The sequence below is a fragment of the Prunus persica genome, chromosome G5, assembly GCF_000346465.2.
Source record: "Prunus persica cultivar Lovell chromosome G5, Prunus_persica_NCBIv2, whole genome shotgun sequence".
Classification (NCBI taxonomy): Eukaryota; Viridiplantae; Streptophyta; class Magnoliopsida; order Rosales; family Rosaceae; genus Prunus; species Prunus persica.
Genome location: NC_034013.1, coordinates 14262707 through 14276091, shown reverse-complemented (window position 1 = coordinate 14276091; position 13385 = coordinate 14262707). Strand labels below are relative to the sequence as shown.

At 37.9% G+C, this 13385-nt stretch overlaps 2 protein-coding genes across 3 annotated transcripts; one reads left to right on the top strand and one right to left on the bottom strand.

Moving 5' to 3' along the window:
- Positions 4414-8081, bottom strand: LOC18777749 (rhodanese-like domain-containing protein 11, chloroplastic). 2 transcript variants are annotated; one of them, XM_020563772.1, is made up of 10 exons: positions 7778-8081; positions 7572-7667; positions 7197-7304; positions 7008-7104; positions 6712-6751; positions 6553-6627; positions 5821-5908; positions 5618-5685; positions 5044-5116; positions 4414-4945 (listed from the first exon to the last, which is right to left on the bottom strand). In XM_020563772.1, exons 1-10 carry the CDS (start codon positions 7937-7939, stop codon positions 4862-4864), a joined length of 891 nt encoding a protein of 296 aa, XP_020419361.1. In that variant the 5' UTR covers positions 7940-8081; the 3' UTR covers positions 4414-4861. The 2 variants fall into 2 exon arrangements, 1 of the variants encoding a protein (XP_020419361.1); XR_002271654.1 differs by having other exon boundaries at positions 4862-4945; positions 5044-5150; positions 7778-7951.
- On the top strand, positions 9962-11959 carry LOC18777008 (cytochrome P450 71A9). Its single transcript, XM_007210879.2, has 2 exons — positions 9962-10968; positions 11137-11959. The coding sequence occupies exons 1-2, from the start codon at positions 10069-10071 to the stop codon at positions 11770-11772; spliced, it is 1536 nt and encodes a 511-aa protein (XP_007210941.1). The 5' UTR covers positions 9962-10068; the 3' UTR covers positions 11773-11959.

The following is a 13385-nucleotide window of genomic DNA, read 5'->3' as shown; positions in this document are numbered from 1 at the left end:
CTACCTATCATTGGAAACCTTCACCAGATAGGCTCGTACCCTCATCGCTCACTTCAAGCCTTGTCCCAACGCCATGGCCCTCTCATGCTTCTCCACTTTGGAAGTGTCCCGGTGCTTGTTGTGTCTTCAGCTGAGGCAGCTCGGGAGATCTTGAAAACTCATGACCTCGCGTTTTCTGGTCGACCCAAGTCCACCTGTAGACAAAGAAATTTTGTTGAAATAAATTCCATTGGACGAGAAAATAATTAGGGTTCGGTGGATTGAATTGTGGGCCTCATAATTCGCACATGTGGCGTATGACTCATCAAAATCGAATTAGTTGTCAAAAATTGACACGTGGCGACATCCGACGGAGTGCATCAAACAGTTCAAGATGAAAACAAAATTAAGGGAAAGAATCTTCTGTGATTGACTATGATTTAAATCAAATATTAATCAGGTCAATCAATTGAAGATAATCTGGTTAAATTGTCAGATTATGGGAATTGATTTAAATCAAATCAAAATCCCACAAAACAAGGTTTTAAATAGGGAAAGTTATTTAGGTCAAGCATCCTACAAGAGCCTATAAATAGGAGGCCTCAAGACGAAAGTCAAAAAAAAAAAACCTAGCACTCAGAAGAAACAGAAAACTCTCTGCATTTTTCACCCTACTTTGGAAGAGCTACCAAGCACAATAAATACGTGCCGGTTCCTTTACCATAGAAAAATCCCAAACACCAAACAAGCTTCGTGCTACCTGTTTGATCAAGATCAAGTCTCTACGACCCTTGTATCAAACACATATTTTCTTTAAACACATTGGAGATCGAATCAGAGGATTCAATACAGAGATTGTAACCCTAAATTTCATAAATACAAAATTATTTTGTACACGTGTTCTTGTCTCATTTGTCGCAGGAAATTCGTGTTTACAAATTTGGCACGCCCAGTGGGACCATCTTTGCCTCTCATCTCTTTCTCCAGTTCCAAAATCAATCAACACATCGAAAAACGATGGCTTCCAAGAAGATTCAATCCGTTCCCGCGACGAGAGGTAAAAGCGTGAGCGCCTCCTTCTCAAGCGAAAATTCTGCTGGGGTCGTCACCCGGAGCAAGGCCAAGGCGATATCCGTAACTCGACATGTCACTTCCATACCGACTCAAGCCAAGGCGAAAGATGTGAACCGAAGGCGTGAACCAGTCATCAATTTGGCAAAGAAGACTATCGCCAAAGCGGATGAGAGAAACTCTTCGAACGAAGAAAAGAGTTTTTCATGTTCGAAGAATTCAAGAGAACGCTCACTCTCGCTTGTTTCAGATGCTGACTCGAGCACAAGTTCATACCATGGATCCCCGCCTGACGACCAACAGAAGAAGATTGCCTCGGCGTCTGTAGGTGAGTCTTATTCTATGGCTATGCAGGTCATGGTGACGGGAGCAATGTCTATTGAAGAACAGCTGGCCCATATGAGCGAAGCGGTCACGAAATTGATGAAGATGGTCGAAGAGAAGGATGTGCAGATTGCTTCTCTCATTAACAAGTGGGAGACACATCAAGATAAGGAACCTAGTGAAGACGTGCATAAGAAAGAATCACATCATGAAGCTGAATCTAGCGAGAAAGGATTGGGTCATGAAACAGAGTCGGGTGATAAGTCGCACGGAAAAGGCAACACAGCCTCGGTGGGTTCTTTATCTATCCAACAACTTCAGGACATGATCACGAACACCATCAGGGCTCAATATGGTGGGCCTTCTCAAGATACATTTATCTATTCCAAGCCTTACACCAAAAGGTTAGACAACCTTCGAATGCCAACAGGCTATCAACCTCTAAAGTTTATGCAGTTTGATGGAAAAGGTAACCCTAAACAACATGTTGCCCACTTCATCGAGATGTGCAACAGCGTTGGCACTAACGACGATTATCTCGTGAAGCAATTTGTCCGATCACTCCGAGGCACTGCATTCAACTGGTACATTGACTTGGAACCTGAGTCAATTGACAGCTGGGAACAAATGGAGAGAGAATTCCTCAACCGCTTCTATATCACTCGTCGCTCAGTTAGCATGATAGAGCTCAGTAGCACAAAGCAGCGAAAAGACAAACCTGTTGTTGACTACATCAATCGTTGGCGTTCATTAAGCCTCGACTGCAAAGATCGAGTCTCAAAGTTATCGGCTGTAGAGATGTGCATTCAAGGTATGCATTGGGGTCTGCTCTACATTCTTCAAGGGATCAAACCCCGTACCTTTGAAGAATTGACCACTCGTGCGCATGACATAGAGCTAAGTATCGCTAATCACGATGGAAGAAAGGAAATGGTGAGTGGTCATCGAAATGACAAGTCATCGAGAAATGGGGCAGACTCTTTGAGGACACGCATCTTGGAGTCAATGACGATCAGTGCTACTCCAATGAAGATTTCCACTCGAGGCAAGAAAGATGCGAGGAAGGCCGAGTCGACTCAAGATCAAGAACCGCGAGGATACACCCTAAAAGAAATGAAGGAGAAGAAGTATCCTTTTCCAGACTCTGACATAGAAGGCATGCTGGAAGACTTACTTGAGAAGAAGGTGATTGAGTTACCTGAGTGCAAACGCCCTGAAGAGATGAATCATATTAACCACCCGAAATACTGCATGTACCATCATGTCATCAGTCACCCAGTGGAAAAGTGCTTCGTGTTGAAAGATCTCATCATGAAGTTGGCACAACAAGGAAGAATCGAAATGGATCTTGACAAGGTGGTAGAGTCTAGCCATGCTACGATCTCGTTTGTCTTATCTGGTTAGGCACATTCGCCCTCACTTCAATCACTGGGGGCATTCTCTGAAACCCATCAACTCAATCCGTATGAGTGTGTTGGAGTGAAAAGTCAAAGTAGTGTCGATTCATTCGATGACGATAATGAAGGATGGGCATTGGCTACTCGGAAGAAGTTACATACGAGTGCACCTTTGCCAAGAACTCCTCGATCAAAAAGATTTGTAAGCAAAAGAAGTTCTCCTCAATCACATAAAAGGCATAGAGGAAATGAATTATCAAATATGAACAAAATGGTTCCAAAAGATGAACTCTTGAAACAAAGGTCGCCTAGCCCCATCATGCTACATGACTTCTTCCCCAAGGGATTCTTCAAGAATAATGCGTCGAGCACCTCCCGAGGTGAAAAACATAAGGAGGATACTTCTCACTTCGCTTAACACAAATTCGACCAAAATGCTCCTTCGCCTGCACGAGCCAAAACTGCACAAGGCACCAAACGCTCATTCGCCAGCGCGAGCCAAAACTGCATAAGGCACCAAACACTCCTTCGCCTGCACGAGCCAAAACTGCACAAGGCACCAAAATGCTCCTTTGCCTGCAAGAGCCTAAACTACACAAGGCACCAAACGCTCATTTGCCTGCACGAGCCAAAACTGCACAAGGCACCAATTGCTACTTTGCCTGCACGAGCCAAAACTGCACAAGGCACCAATTGCTCATTTGTTCGCCTACTCGAGCCTAAACTGCACAAAGCACCAAATGCTCCTTTGTTCGCCTACTTGAGCCTAAACTGCACAATGCACCAAAAGTACGAGGTGTTGTCGGAGAAAGAAGAGTCGTGTTAGAGAGTGATCTGCCTCAGCTGGACTACATGAAAGCTGTCATCAAAGAAATATTTAGATTGCATCCACCTGCTCCAGTACTAGTCCCTAGAGAATCCATGGAAGATGTAACCATTGATGGGTACGATATTCTAGCCAAAACACGAATTTTCGTCAATGCCTGGGCAATAGGGAGGGACCCTGAATCTTGGGAAAATCCAGAAGCATTTGAACCAGAAAGATTCATAGGTAGCACTATAGACTTCAAGGGGCAGGATTTTGAGCTTATACCTTTTGGGGCTGGTAGAAGAGGTTGCCCTGCTATTACATTGGGAACAGCAACCATTGAGCTTGCTCTAGCTCAACTTCTGCATACCTTTGATTGGGAGCTTCCCCCTGATACTGCAGCAAAAGATTTGGACATGACAGAAGTTTTTGGTATCACAATGCACAGGATAGCCAATCTGATTGTTGTTGCCAGACCACGGTTTTCCTGAGACGAGAAATCATCAATAAACTACATGATACTCTATGTATCATCCAATTATCTCTGCTTTCATCAAACATACAAGAGACGAGCAAGATGCACGCAGTGCCTTTTGCCTGTATCTCAAAAACAGACTCTTATAGTTAATGGAAGAATATATACTTGTCTTTTTTAAATAAGATATGCTTTTTCTTTCCTTTTCCCTCCCTCCTTTACCCCAACTATGATCTAAACCCAGTGTCAAGGTTGGTTTCCAAGAACAATGTTATGGTTATAGCTTCGCAAGGAAGAACAAGTTAATTCCCCTACTTGCCTCCGCATGCATATCAGGGAGCTATATACTTCAAAAAATATTCAAAAGAATTTATTCAAGTTCTTTTCAATATAAATTGATTGATAAAAGATGAATTTTGAAAAGTAGTGGAGCTCACAGAAGGTATACATTGCTAGGCCGTAAAACCTTCATGGGAAAGAAATAAAAAACAAGACTAGTACTAGACTAGGACTTGTTACAAGGCATAACTGTCTTGACAAAATTTTCTGGACTAATCATTGTTCTACTTCTCATGGAGCGAGCACATGCATGGTAGATCATGCATAGATCCAACTTCATTGAAAAGCATGGAACAATATGAGAATAGAGGGATATGTGGTTAAAAGTGGAGAACGCAATCTTCTCTCTGAGGTACTCTGGCTTCCAAAATTGTTATCCTTGGCAAATCTGTTCTCTGTGGTGAACCAGTACTGCAAAATGTTGTACATTGATATTCAATCAAGTACTTCAAGCACAGCTGTTGAATCTCATTGTGACCTTATATCCTGAAGATAATGAGCTACTTTCTGAGCACCAAAAAACAAGGCATCAGCAAGGAGAAAGACTCCAACCTGTGCCAAAAAAGAAATCACATTTGAGATTGGACTCTTAAAAGTGAGGTGACTAAACAGCAGGCCATTTTAGCAAACATGTTAAAGAAAATAAGTACCAGCCGGGCAGAGAACACTAATCGGTAACTCCAACCTTCTTTGGCAGCTGCAGCTCTTTGCTGATCAGTCCAACTGTGGATTGGGGATTCATAAATAAATGCACTTTCTGTAAAGTTGTATAAGAACTGCCTTAAAGTTGTACTCTAATATGCACCAATAACTTAAGGCCACTGTGCATCAGCAGAAAGTAGATACCAAGTAATTTGTATTATAAGCCATAAACTAATGGAAAATATACAAAGTAAATCACCAAATCATAGACCTTGAGTCAATCTGGCAGCAATAACTTGAAGATTATAGCTGGAAATTACCTTTTCAATGGTCAAAGTAACGTCAACCTTGGTCAATTAAGTATACCAGATTCAATCTACATGCGTATTTACCTGATTATGCATCTAATAGCTATCTAGTTATCTGTACTAGATGGCATTGACATAACCTTTCAACCCAGTTTCATGATCCTTACAGTTTCATCTTATCTTCCCATTTGAAACAAGAAAAAATGAAAAAGAAAATTTTGGTCTTCACAATGCACACATCATAAGGAGAAGTGAGTTAAGATCAGATAGTTACCCAAGGAATTCTGAAACCCCACCAATTCCAGCAAACTTAAATGGCTGAGGGCCTTCTCTGACAAGATCCTGCTCCGACATAAGATGAGACTCACTACATTAACAGACGTTTTCAGGTTGGCTCACAACAAAGCACTGAAAAAGTTATAAATTTAGAAATGCTAAGTAGAAAAAAAATATCTAAGTTACACAAACCACAACTACCTCTTCTTCAGCAGCCTCTAAACCCCCTTGAACCCAGAAAAGGTTTCTGTATCCCGCATTGTACAGCTGCTCACAAGCAGCTAGAGATCTGCCCAAGAAAGGCGACAGTGGTGAAATTTGATTGATTCATTTTAATTAATATAGGCTATTCTCTTCATTGCCATCTTTTCTTCCATGTATTTAAAGTTAAACCATAGTATTAGTTAGTTTTTTTAAAATAAAAAAAAAGTATTGGGTAGAAGTATAAGTTACGAACTGCTGTTCTCTATTTGAGCTGGAGATATGTTAGTGATCAAAGATTCATATACACAAAAAATTCAACTTGGACAGAAACATGGGTCTGATGTCTAGAACATAGAAAATAAAGGGCTGAATAAAGATTCCCCCCTTTTTATCCCTTGACAATTTCCTCCAATTATATGGTCACCTTGTGGGGAGAAGATAATAAATGATCATATAATATTCATAATTTTGGGACAACTTTCACTAAAGTTTTCTAAAAGCTTTTCCAGTCTAATTTTAGACAACTATGAAAATGAGGAAAAAAAAAATGGATTTGCAATGCATTCTGAATATAGGATGACATAACTACATATATGATGCAATAAAAAACTCAATCATATCAATTATATAAAAACCAAAATAGAATTATGTTATAGCAGAACTTCCACATTCCTCATTATTAAACCAAAGTTATAACCGAAACTACAATTAGTTGAACATAAAGCGCACCTCAATCCCTTCTGACATGCAACAATAAGATCTGTATCTTTTGGAAACTTCTCATCAACTTTGGACAAGAACTGGCTGTTGCAAAAGAAAAAACAATGAAAATGCAATTCATCATGTGAACAAAGCAAATCACGCCAATAATATGATTTTTTGAAATACCTATTATAAGACAATGTAGGCACACCACTCCACCAACCCCCTACACGAAAATATTATGTCACATTTAGGAGTACAGCCGCCACAAGATTCAAAGCAATGACAGGTTACAATTCAGATGTTATTTGAGGAGTTAAGAAAATACTCTCTTGTTCCCTCCAACATATCACAAAGATACTATGATTTGACTATTGACTAGAAACCTATTCATTTGTTGCCAAAATGAAAATATAAAGCACGCAACAATGCAAAACTGGATAGCAGTTAAGAAAGACAAGATAGCAAGAATTGCATGATACCCATCGTGAAACTCATGAACTTTCTGGAAAGAGTTCCAGCGTCGAATTCGTTACCAACATCAAATATTGGAATCCAGGTTGAGCCTTTAACCCATGCCTATAAAAGAGGGGGAAAGAAGAGGTTTATTGAAAAATAATGAAAAAGGATGCTATAGAGAAAAAAAAAAAAAATCATGTTAGGATGTCTACCTTTTTGTGTTCTGTAGAGGGACGAACATCAAGAAGGGTTTTGTTAGATAGCTGAATTGCATACCCAGCTTCCCTTGGTGTTAAAGCTTTAACCTTTCCTTCCCTAACCTGTATTAATCAAGTAGCTACTACTTCAAAAAATTAACAGAGCACAAATAAATTCAAAAGCATATGCAAAAGAAAACACACAACCTTATTCAACAACAACAACAACAAAAATTTCAACTGAAATAAGGCGCAGCAAACGAAAGAATGTTGCTTTCTTTTCTTAAATCCCCAGCTCACTTAAATATATTACCATAAGTTATAAAACCAATCGTTTTTCGGTTTTCTTTTTTTTTTTTCTTCTGATTTTATAGGAACTGAGCAACATACCAGAGCTTCCCATCTCTTCTTGGCAGCAGCCACATCCCTCATTTGCTTCAACTCGTAATCTTCATTGTCAGCTTGCATTCGAGTAGCACTCCTACGCTGAATCAAAAACAACAAGAAGAACAACCCAGTTGAGAAAACAATTAAAAACAAGAAAAATAAAACAAAGCCACTAATTAGAATATGAAAAAGGTGCAGAATTTACATACAAAATGGAATGGTCTGTAACAGGGTCTAAGTTTTAGCGAAGATAAAAGTGAAATGCTTGAAAAGCGTTCTCTTTGACATGGTATTTTGGTCGTTCTTTGTTTCTGAAAACTAGAGCACGAAATGGTGTGGGTGTTGAGAGAAGGAAATCCCAGAGCTTCCATTGCCAAAGAGCTTTTTACGATACTGAGAACCGATTAGATGATTATCGGATTTGGTTTATCTTCAGTTGCGTGTCGTTTGTTGCCCAGTGGCCCGAAACGCTGCGTTCAAGTGGACATGAAAAGAAAGACTCTTTATTTTTTTATCAATCACCATGGCGGGGGAGAATTATATTGAGTTGTCTAAAAATTATCTTATACGTGAATTAAATATGGATGCACTTGAAGAAAGGAAGAGTTTGGCCCGCTTTTCCAATGCGATGGTGCCACCCGTGTGTGACTTGAAAGGAAAGATTCACAATTTTACAAATTTTTGAATAAGACCTAATTTATTTACAATATATAAAAAATTATATGTCTAGTATGTTTTAAAATTGAAAATAAGTTTGGTCTTTTCCAAGGTTATGTTTTTTGGTTTCTTTTTCTAATAGACTAATTTCATTATAGGGAGCGCTAGCAAACTTCTCTCTAACATTCTCTTTTGGACCTTCTCATGATAAGTGTCACTTTCCTTACACTTAAAGCAATGTCATTAATGCATCACACAAACTAGTTTTTGTTTTCCAAGTTTACCCTTCTTGTATTAATTTTTTTTAATAACAAGCTTTTTTTTTTACAACTTTTTTACCACCTTGTTAAAAAATTAAATAAGAAAATAAAAACTGAAGTTTTTTTTAATTTTAATTTTTCCAAAGAGAGCACGTGTTTTTGTTAAAAACAAAATAAAGATGATAACAATGTCATGAAACAAACTTTATTTTTATTTTTTAAAAATATGACATTTTTCTTCTTTTGTTAATTATTTAATTTTTAACAATGTGCTAAAGAAGTTGTAACAAAATTTGAATAAATTGAAAAGAAAATATAAAAGAACAAAAACTAACTTATGTGATGTATTAATGACATTGTTTTAAGTGTAAGAAAAATGACACTTGTCATAAGGAGAAGGGAGAAGGTCCAAAAGAGAAGGTTGCTAGCATAACCTTCTCCCTTTTTTGCTCATTCTCCTTACACTTAAAACAATGTCATTAATATATTATACAAGCTAACTTTTACTTTCTAAGTTTACCCTTATTAAATGTATTCAATTTATGCAAAAAAATTTCACAACTTTCTTACCATCTTATTAATTTTTTTCTAACGTCAATTATTTTTTTTAAAGAAAATATCTGCTTCTAAGAGGAAATGTCCCTTTTTTTTTCTTTTTATTTTTTTAACAAAAAGGGTTTAGATAGGGAAAAAAAAAAGTCCTTTGTGTTTTTAAAAAAACAGGCATTTCCTCTTTTTTGAAAAAAGCAGACATTTTTTAAAAAAAATAATTGACGTTTAAAAAAAATTAATAAGATGGTATGAAAGTTGTGAAATTTTTTTGGATAAATTGAATACATTTAATAAGGGTAAACTTGGAAAACAAAACTTAACTTGTATAATATATTAATGACATTGTTTTAAGTGTAAGGAGAATGACACATGTCAAGCAAAAAAGAGAGAATGGCCAAAGAAGAAGGTCTAGAGAAAAGGTTGTTAGCATTCCCCATTTATTGATTGGAAGTTGTGAATATGGCAATGATATGAAAGGCAATTTGATGTGAATTTGATTAAACAAAAGAGGAATAAGAAAGGGGATAATATCTGTTGTTTTATACTTAAAGTAGAATATTATGTCTTCATCTTCAAAATTGAACTGAGTGTTGATTGATGACATGTGGTGTCATGCCACCCCATGTCCGACATGAAAGGAAAAGATTCACAATTATAGAAATTTTTGAACAAGACCTCTTATTTATTTACAATAATTAAGAAATTATCACATCAAATGCTAATAGACTAATTTCATCACCTGTGAGTTAAGCAAAGCCTTCACCTTACGTCATCATTAATACGAGAAATTTCACCACTGATTCTTTAGTTGAAGGATTGACAATTTCCATCGATATTACTGTATTACACACATTCCATTCCAGTTAGTTTTAGTCGGCTTCAATACGACATAATATTTTAATCCAGTTGCTTTTAGTCTGCTTTCCGCCGGATATTTTAATCAACTTGCCACTAGGCTCTGCACCGACTGACTGCCATCCTTAAATGCCTATCAGCAGCAACGGCCTTGTTTGCAGCCTCAGAAACCAGCCATGGATTCTCAATCTTCCTTGGTCATCCTCTTTGTTTTCCTCCTACCCTTTATTTTATTGCTCTTGATCAAGCAGAGGAAGAAAAGCTCTGCTTCTCAAGAGAGGAGGTTGCCTCCTGGTCCTAGGAGGCTACCTCTCATTGGGAACCTTCACAAGCTTTCTAATGGCTTACCTCATCATGTCCTTGAACACCTTGCCCTTCAATATGGACCCCTCATGTTCTTGAAATTAGGCTCAATATCTACTTTGGTAGTCTCTTCAGCCCATATGGCAAGAGAGATCTTCAAAACTCATGACCTTGTTTTTTCCGGTAGGCCAGTCTTGTATGTTGCAAAGAAGCTTAGCTATGGCTGTGTCAACCTATCATTTGCTCCCTATGGTGAGTATTGGAGGGAGATGAGGAAGATTGTGATCTTGGAACTGCTTAGTGAAAAGAGGGTTCGAATGTTTCAGTCTGTGAGGGATGAAGAGGTCACGCTTATGCTTGACTCTATAGCTCATTCTAAGGGTCTCATCAATCTCACTCAACTGACACTTTTCTTAGCAAACAAAGTCTTGTGCCGTTCGGCTTTCGGTAAAAAGTATGATGATGGAGGAGGAATTGGCAAGAGCAGAATTCATGGATTGCTTGAAGAGACAGGGGCCCTGTTAGGAGGATTTTTCATGTCAGATTTTCTACCATGGTTGAGTTGGTTAAACAAGTTCAATGGTCTTGAGAAAAAGGTAGAGAAGTGTTTTAAAGGCTTGGACAATTTCTATGACAGAGTGATTGAGGAACACCTTGATCCTAGAAGGCCTGAACCAGAGCAAGAAGATCTTGTCGATGTTCTGCTTCGGGTTCAGAGGGATGCCAGTCAAGCAATACCCCTCAGTAATGACCAAATTAAGGGTGTTCTCACTGTATGTCGCTTTTTCTTTCTTCTTGTATTTGAGGTGTTACTTATTTGTTAATATACTTTTGCTATTACTTCGGCAACCTTCATATTAGCTTGATATATACAATCGGTATTCGTATGGATATATATGGAATTTCAGCTGGCTTGATATATACAATCGGTATTCTTGCAGGACATGTTTATTGCAGGCACTGATACTTCCTCAGCCACACTGGTGTGGACAATGGCTGAACTGATTAGGAACCCCCTAGTGTTGAGGAAAGCACAAGATGAGGTGAGAGGAGTTTTAAAGGGAAAAGCAAAAGTGGAAGAAAGTGATCTTTCTGAACTCATGTACCTAAAGCTGGTCTTGAAGGAAAGTTTTAGACTACATCCAGCAGTGCCCTTACTACTTCCAAGAGAAACCTTAAAGAGTTGCACTATTGAAGGGTACGAAATTCCCACCACAACAATGGTGTTTATCCATGCAAAAATGATAGGAAAAGACCCAGAATGTTGGGAGAATCCAAATGAGTTCTGGCCTGAAAGATTCTTGGACAGCTCAATTGACTACAAAGGAAACCATTTTGAACTTTTACCATTTGGGGCAGGAAGGAGGGGTTGTCCTGGTATTAGCTTTAGTGTGAAGCTAATTGAGCTTGCACTTGCTAATCTCCTCTATCGTTTCGACTGGGAACTCCCTCATGGGGTGAGAAGAGAAGACTTGGACATGGAAGATGCTGCTGGGCTTGCAGTTAGCAAGAAAGTTCCTTTATTTCTAGCTGCTAAACCTGTGTATCCTTCCTTGACAAGCTATGTTGCACAATAAACAGTCCCCATGGCACCACAGTTATTTCCATATATGGTAATAAAAAAAGGTGGTTGTTCAAATCTAGTTATTCTGTTTATCTTCTAGAAAAGTGTTGCTTCCTTGGTTTAAGTCATGAATAAGACAGCTGACTACAAAAATATATTTATTGTTCCGTAAGAGTCTTCTTTGTTTATGTTTTATTTGTCATTGTTGTTTCCTCTTCTTCATACTCCATTAATTAAAATAAAGAAATAAATCCACCTGGTTATTAAATAATTATATAAAAAAATTCAATATCCCCAAAATCTCTTATGAATTATTGTGTTGGTTTGTGGCTCTGTTTTGGTATTTTGAAAACCCAAAATTTCAAAGTTGCCAACAGATTATCAACTATGTTGAATGTGATCAGCTCTTCTGAAGCTGAACAGATCATCAAACAATTACAAAGTTACAAAAGCATACCTGGCCTGAAATATAATTGCATGTTTAGTGGAAGAGAAAGGAGAGGACAACGAAGAGACACAGATTGGGTAGTCACTTTTCGTTAGTGTAGCTGGACGAATCCCATACGTAGTTTTAGTTTTGGCAATATGACTCATGTAGTTTGATTAATGTAATTTAAGGACACGTTTAAATTTCTGTCCAATTTTTTGATGGAATAAACACATGTCGTGTCTCTTACATAGACGAGGCATTTTGGATGAAATTGGATGAAAATTTGAATGTGTCCTTGAATTGCGAAAGAATTAAACTACATAAGTTAAATTGAAAAAATTAAAACTACAATAAACAAAATGAAAAAACCGGCAAACTACATATGCAAAAGTGACTTTATTCCTTCTTCTTTTTTTGGTCGAAAAGTTACTTTATTCCTTAGTTTTTATTTTTGGTATGGCGAGGTAGGACAATGGTGCTGGGGTAGTTAATTAGGTACCAATAACATTTGATTGGAGAGAAAGAGCGCGGGCTACAATATATTTTAGTCTGTTCACATTGACTTGGACAGTCCTGACTATTTCTCATTGAAAGTGTTTGGTTGTATTTGTTTTGTTCTTCGTCCTCCTGTCGAAAATACAAAATTATTTGCTCACTCTGCTATGTTTGTTTTTCTTGATTATGGCAAAGGACAAAAAGGTTATCGATGTTATGATCCTAGTGTACAAAAATTGTATGTATCTCGTCATGTGGTTTTTCTTGAGCATATTCCTTTTTTCTCCATTCCTACTACTTTATTGAATTCTAAGCTCATGTATATTGATCCTTTTTCACCTACTAATGATGATTTCTCTTATTCTGACAATGTTAACATTTCTCCTGTTTCTAGTTCTCCTTCTAATCCTTGTGTTACTTCTCCTCCTATTACTCAAGTGTATTGTCGCAGGAAACATGTCATAAGTTCTGACACTAATAATCCTTCATCTCCTTTGGCGCCTGCTTCAACTTCTGTGGATGTAGATCTAATAGCACCTTGTTATCCTTCGCGCACTCATAAGCCCCCTCATCGGTTTGGTTATTCTTCTAATGATTTTAGTTATTCTTGTTATTCTCATGATTTCTCTTCTTTCTTATCTCTGAACCCACCTCCTACAAGGAGGCTATATGTAATCCTCTTTGGCAACAGGCTATGACTG

Bases quoted from the DNA above. Each gene is read 5' to 3' on its own strand.
- LOC18777749 (XM_020563772.1), bottom strand. From the start codon at position 7,939: ATGGAAGCTCTGGGATTTCCTTCTCTCAACACCCACACCATTTCGTGC. The intron at 6,628-6,711 runs GTATTTCAAAAA...CTTTTGCAACAG, and splicing joins CCTACATTGTCTTATAATAG to CCAGTTCTTGTCCAAAGTTG. The intron at 4,946-5,043 runs GTACTTATTTTC...TTTTTGGCACAG, and splicing joins TAGTGTTCTCTGCCCGGCTG to GTTGGAGTCTTTCTCCTTGC.
- LOC18777008 (XM_007210879.2), top strand. From the start codon at position 10,069: ATGGATTCTCAATCTTCCTTGGTCATCCTCTTTGTTTTCCTCCTACCC. The intron at 10,969-11,136 runs GTATGTCGCTTT...GTATTCTTGCAG, and splicing joins AAATTAAGGGTGTTCTCACT to GACATGTTTATTGCAGGCAC.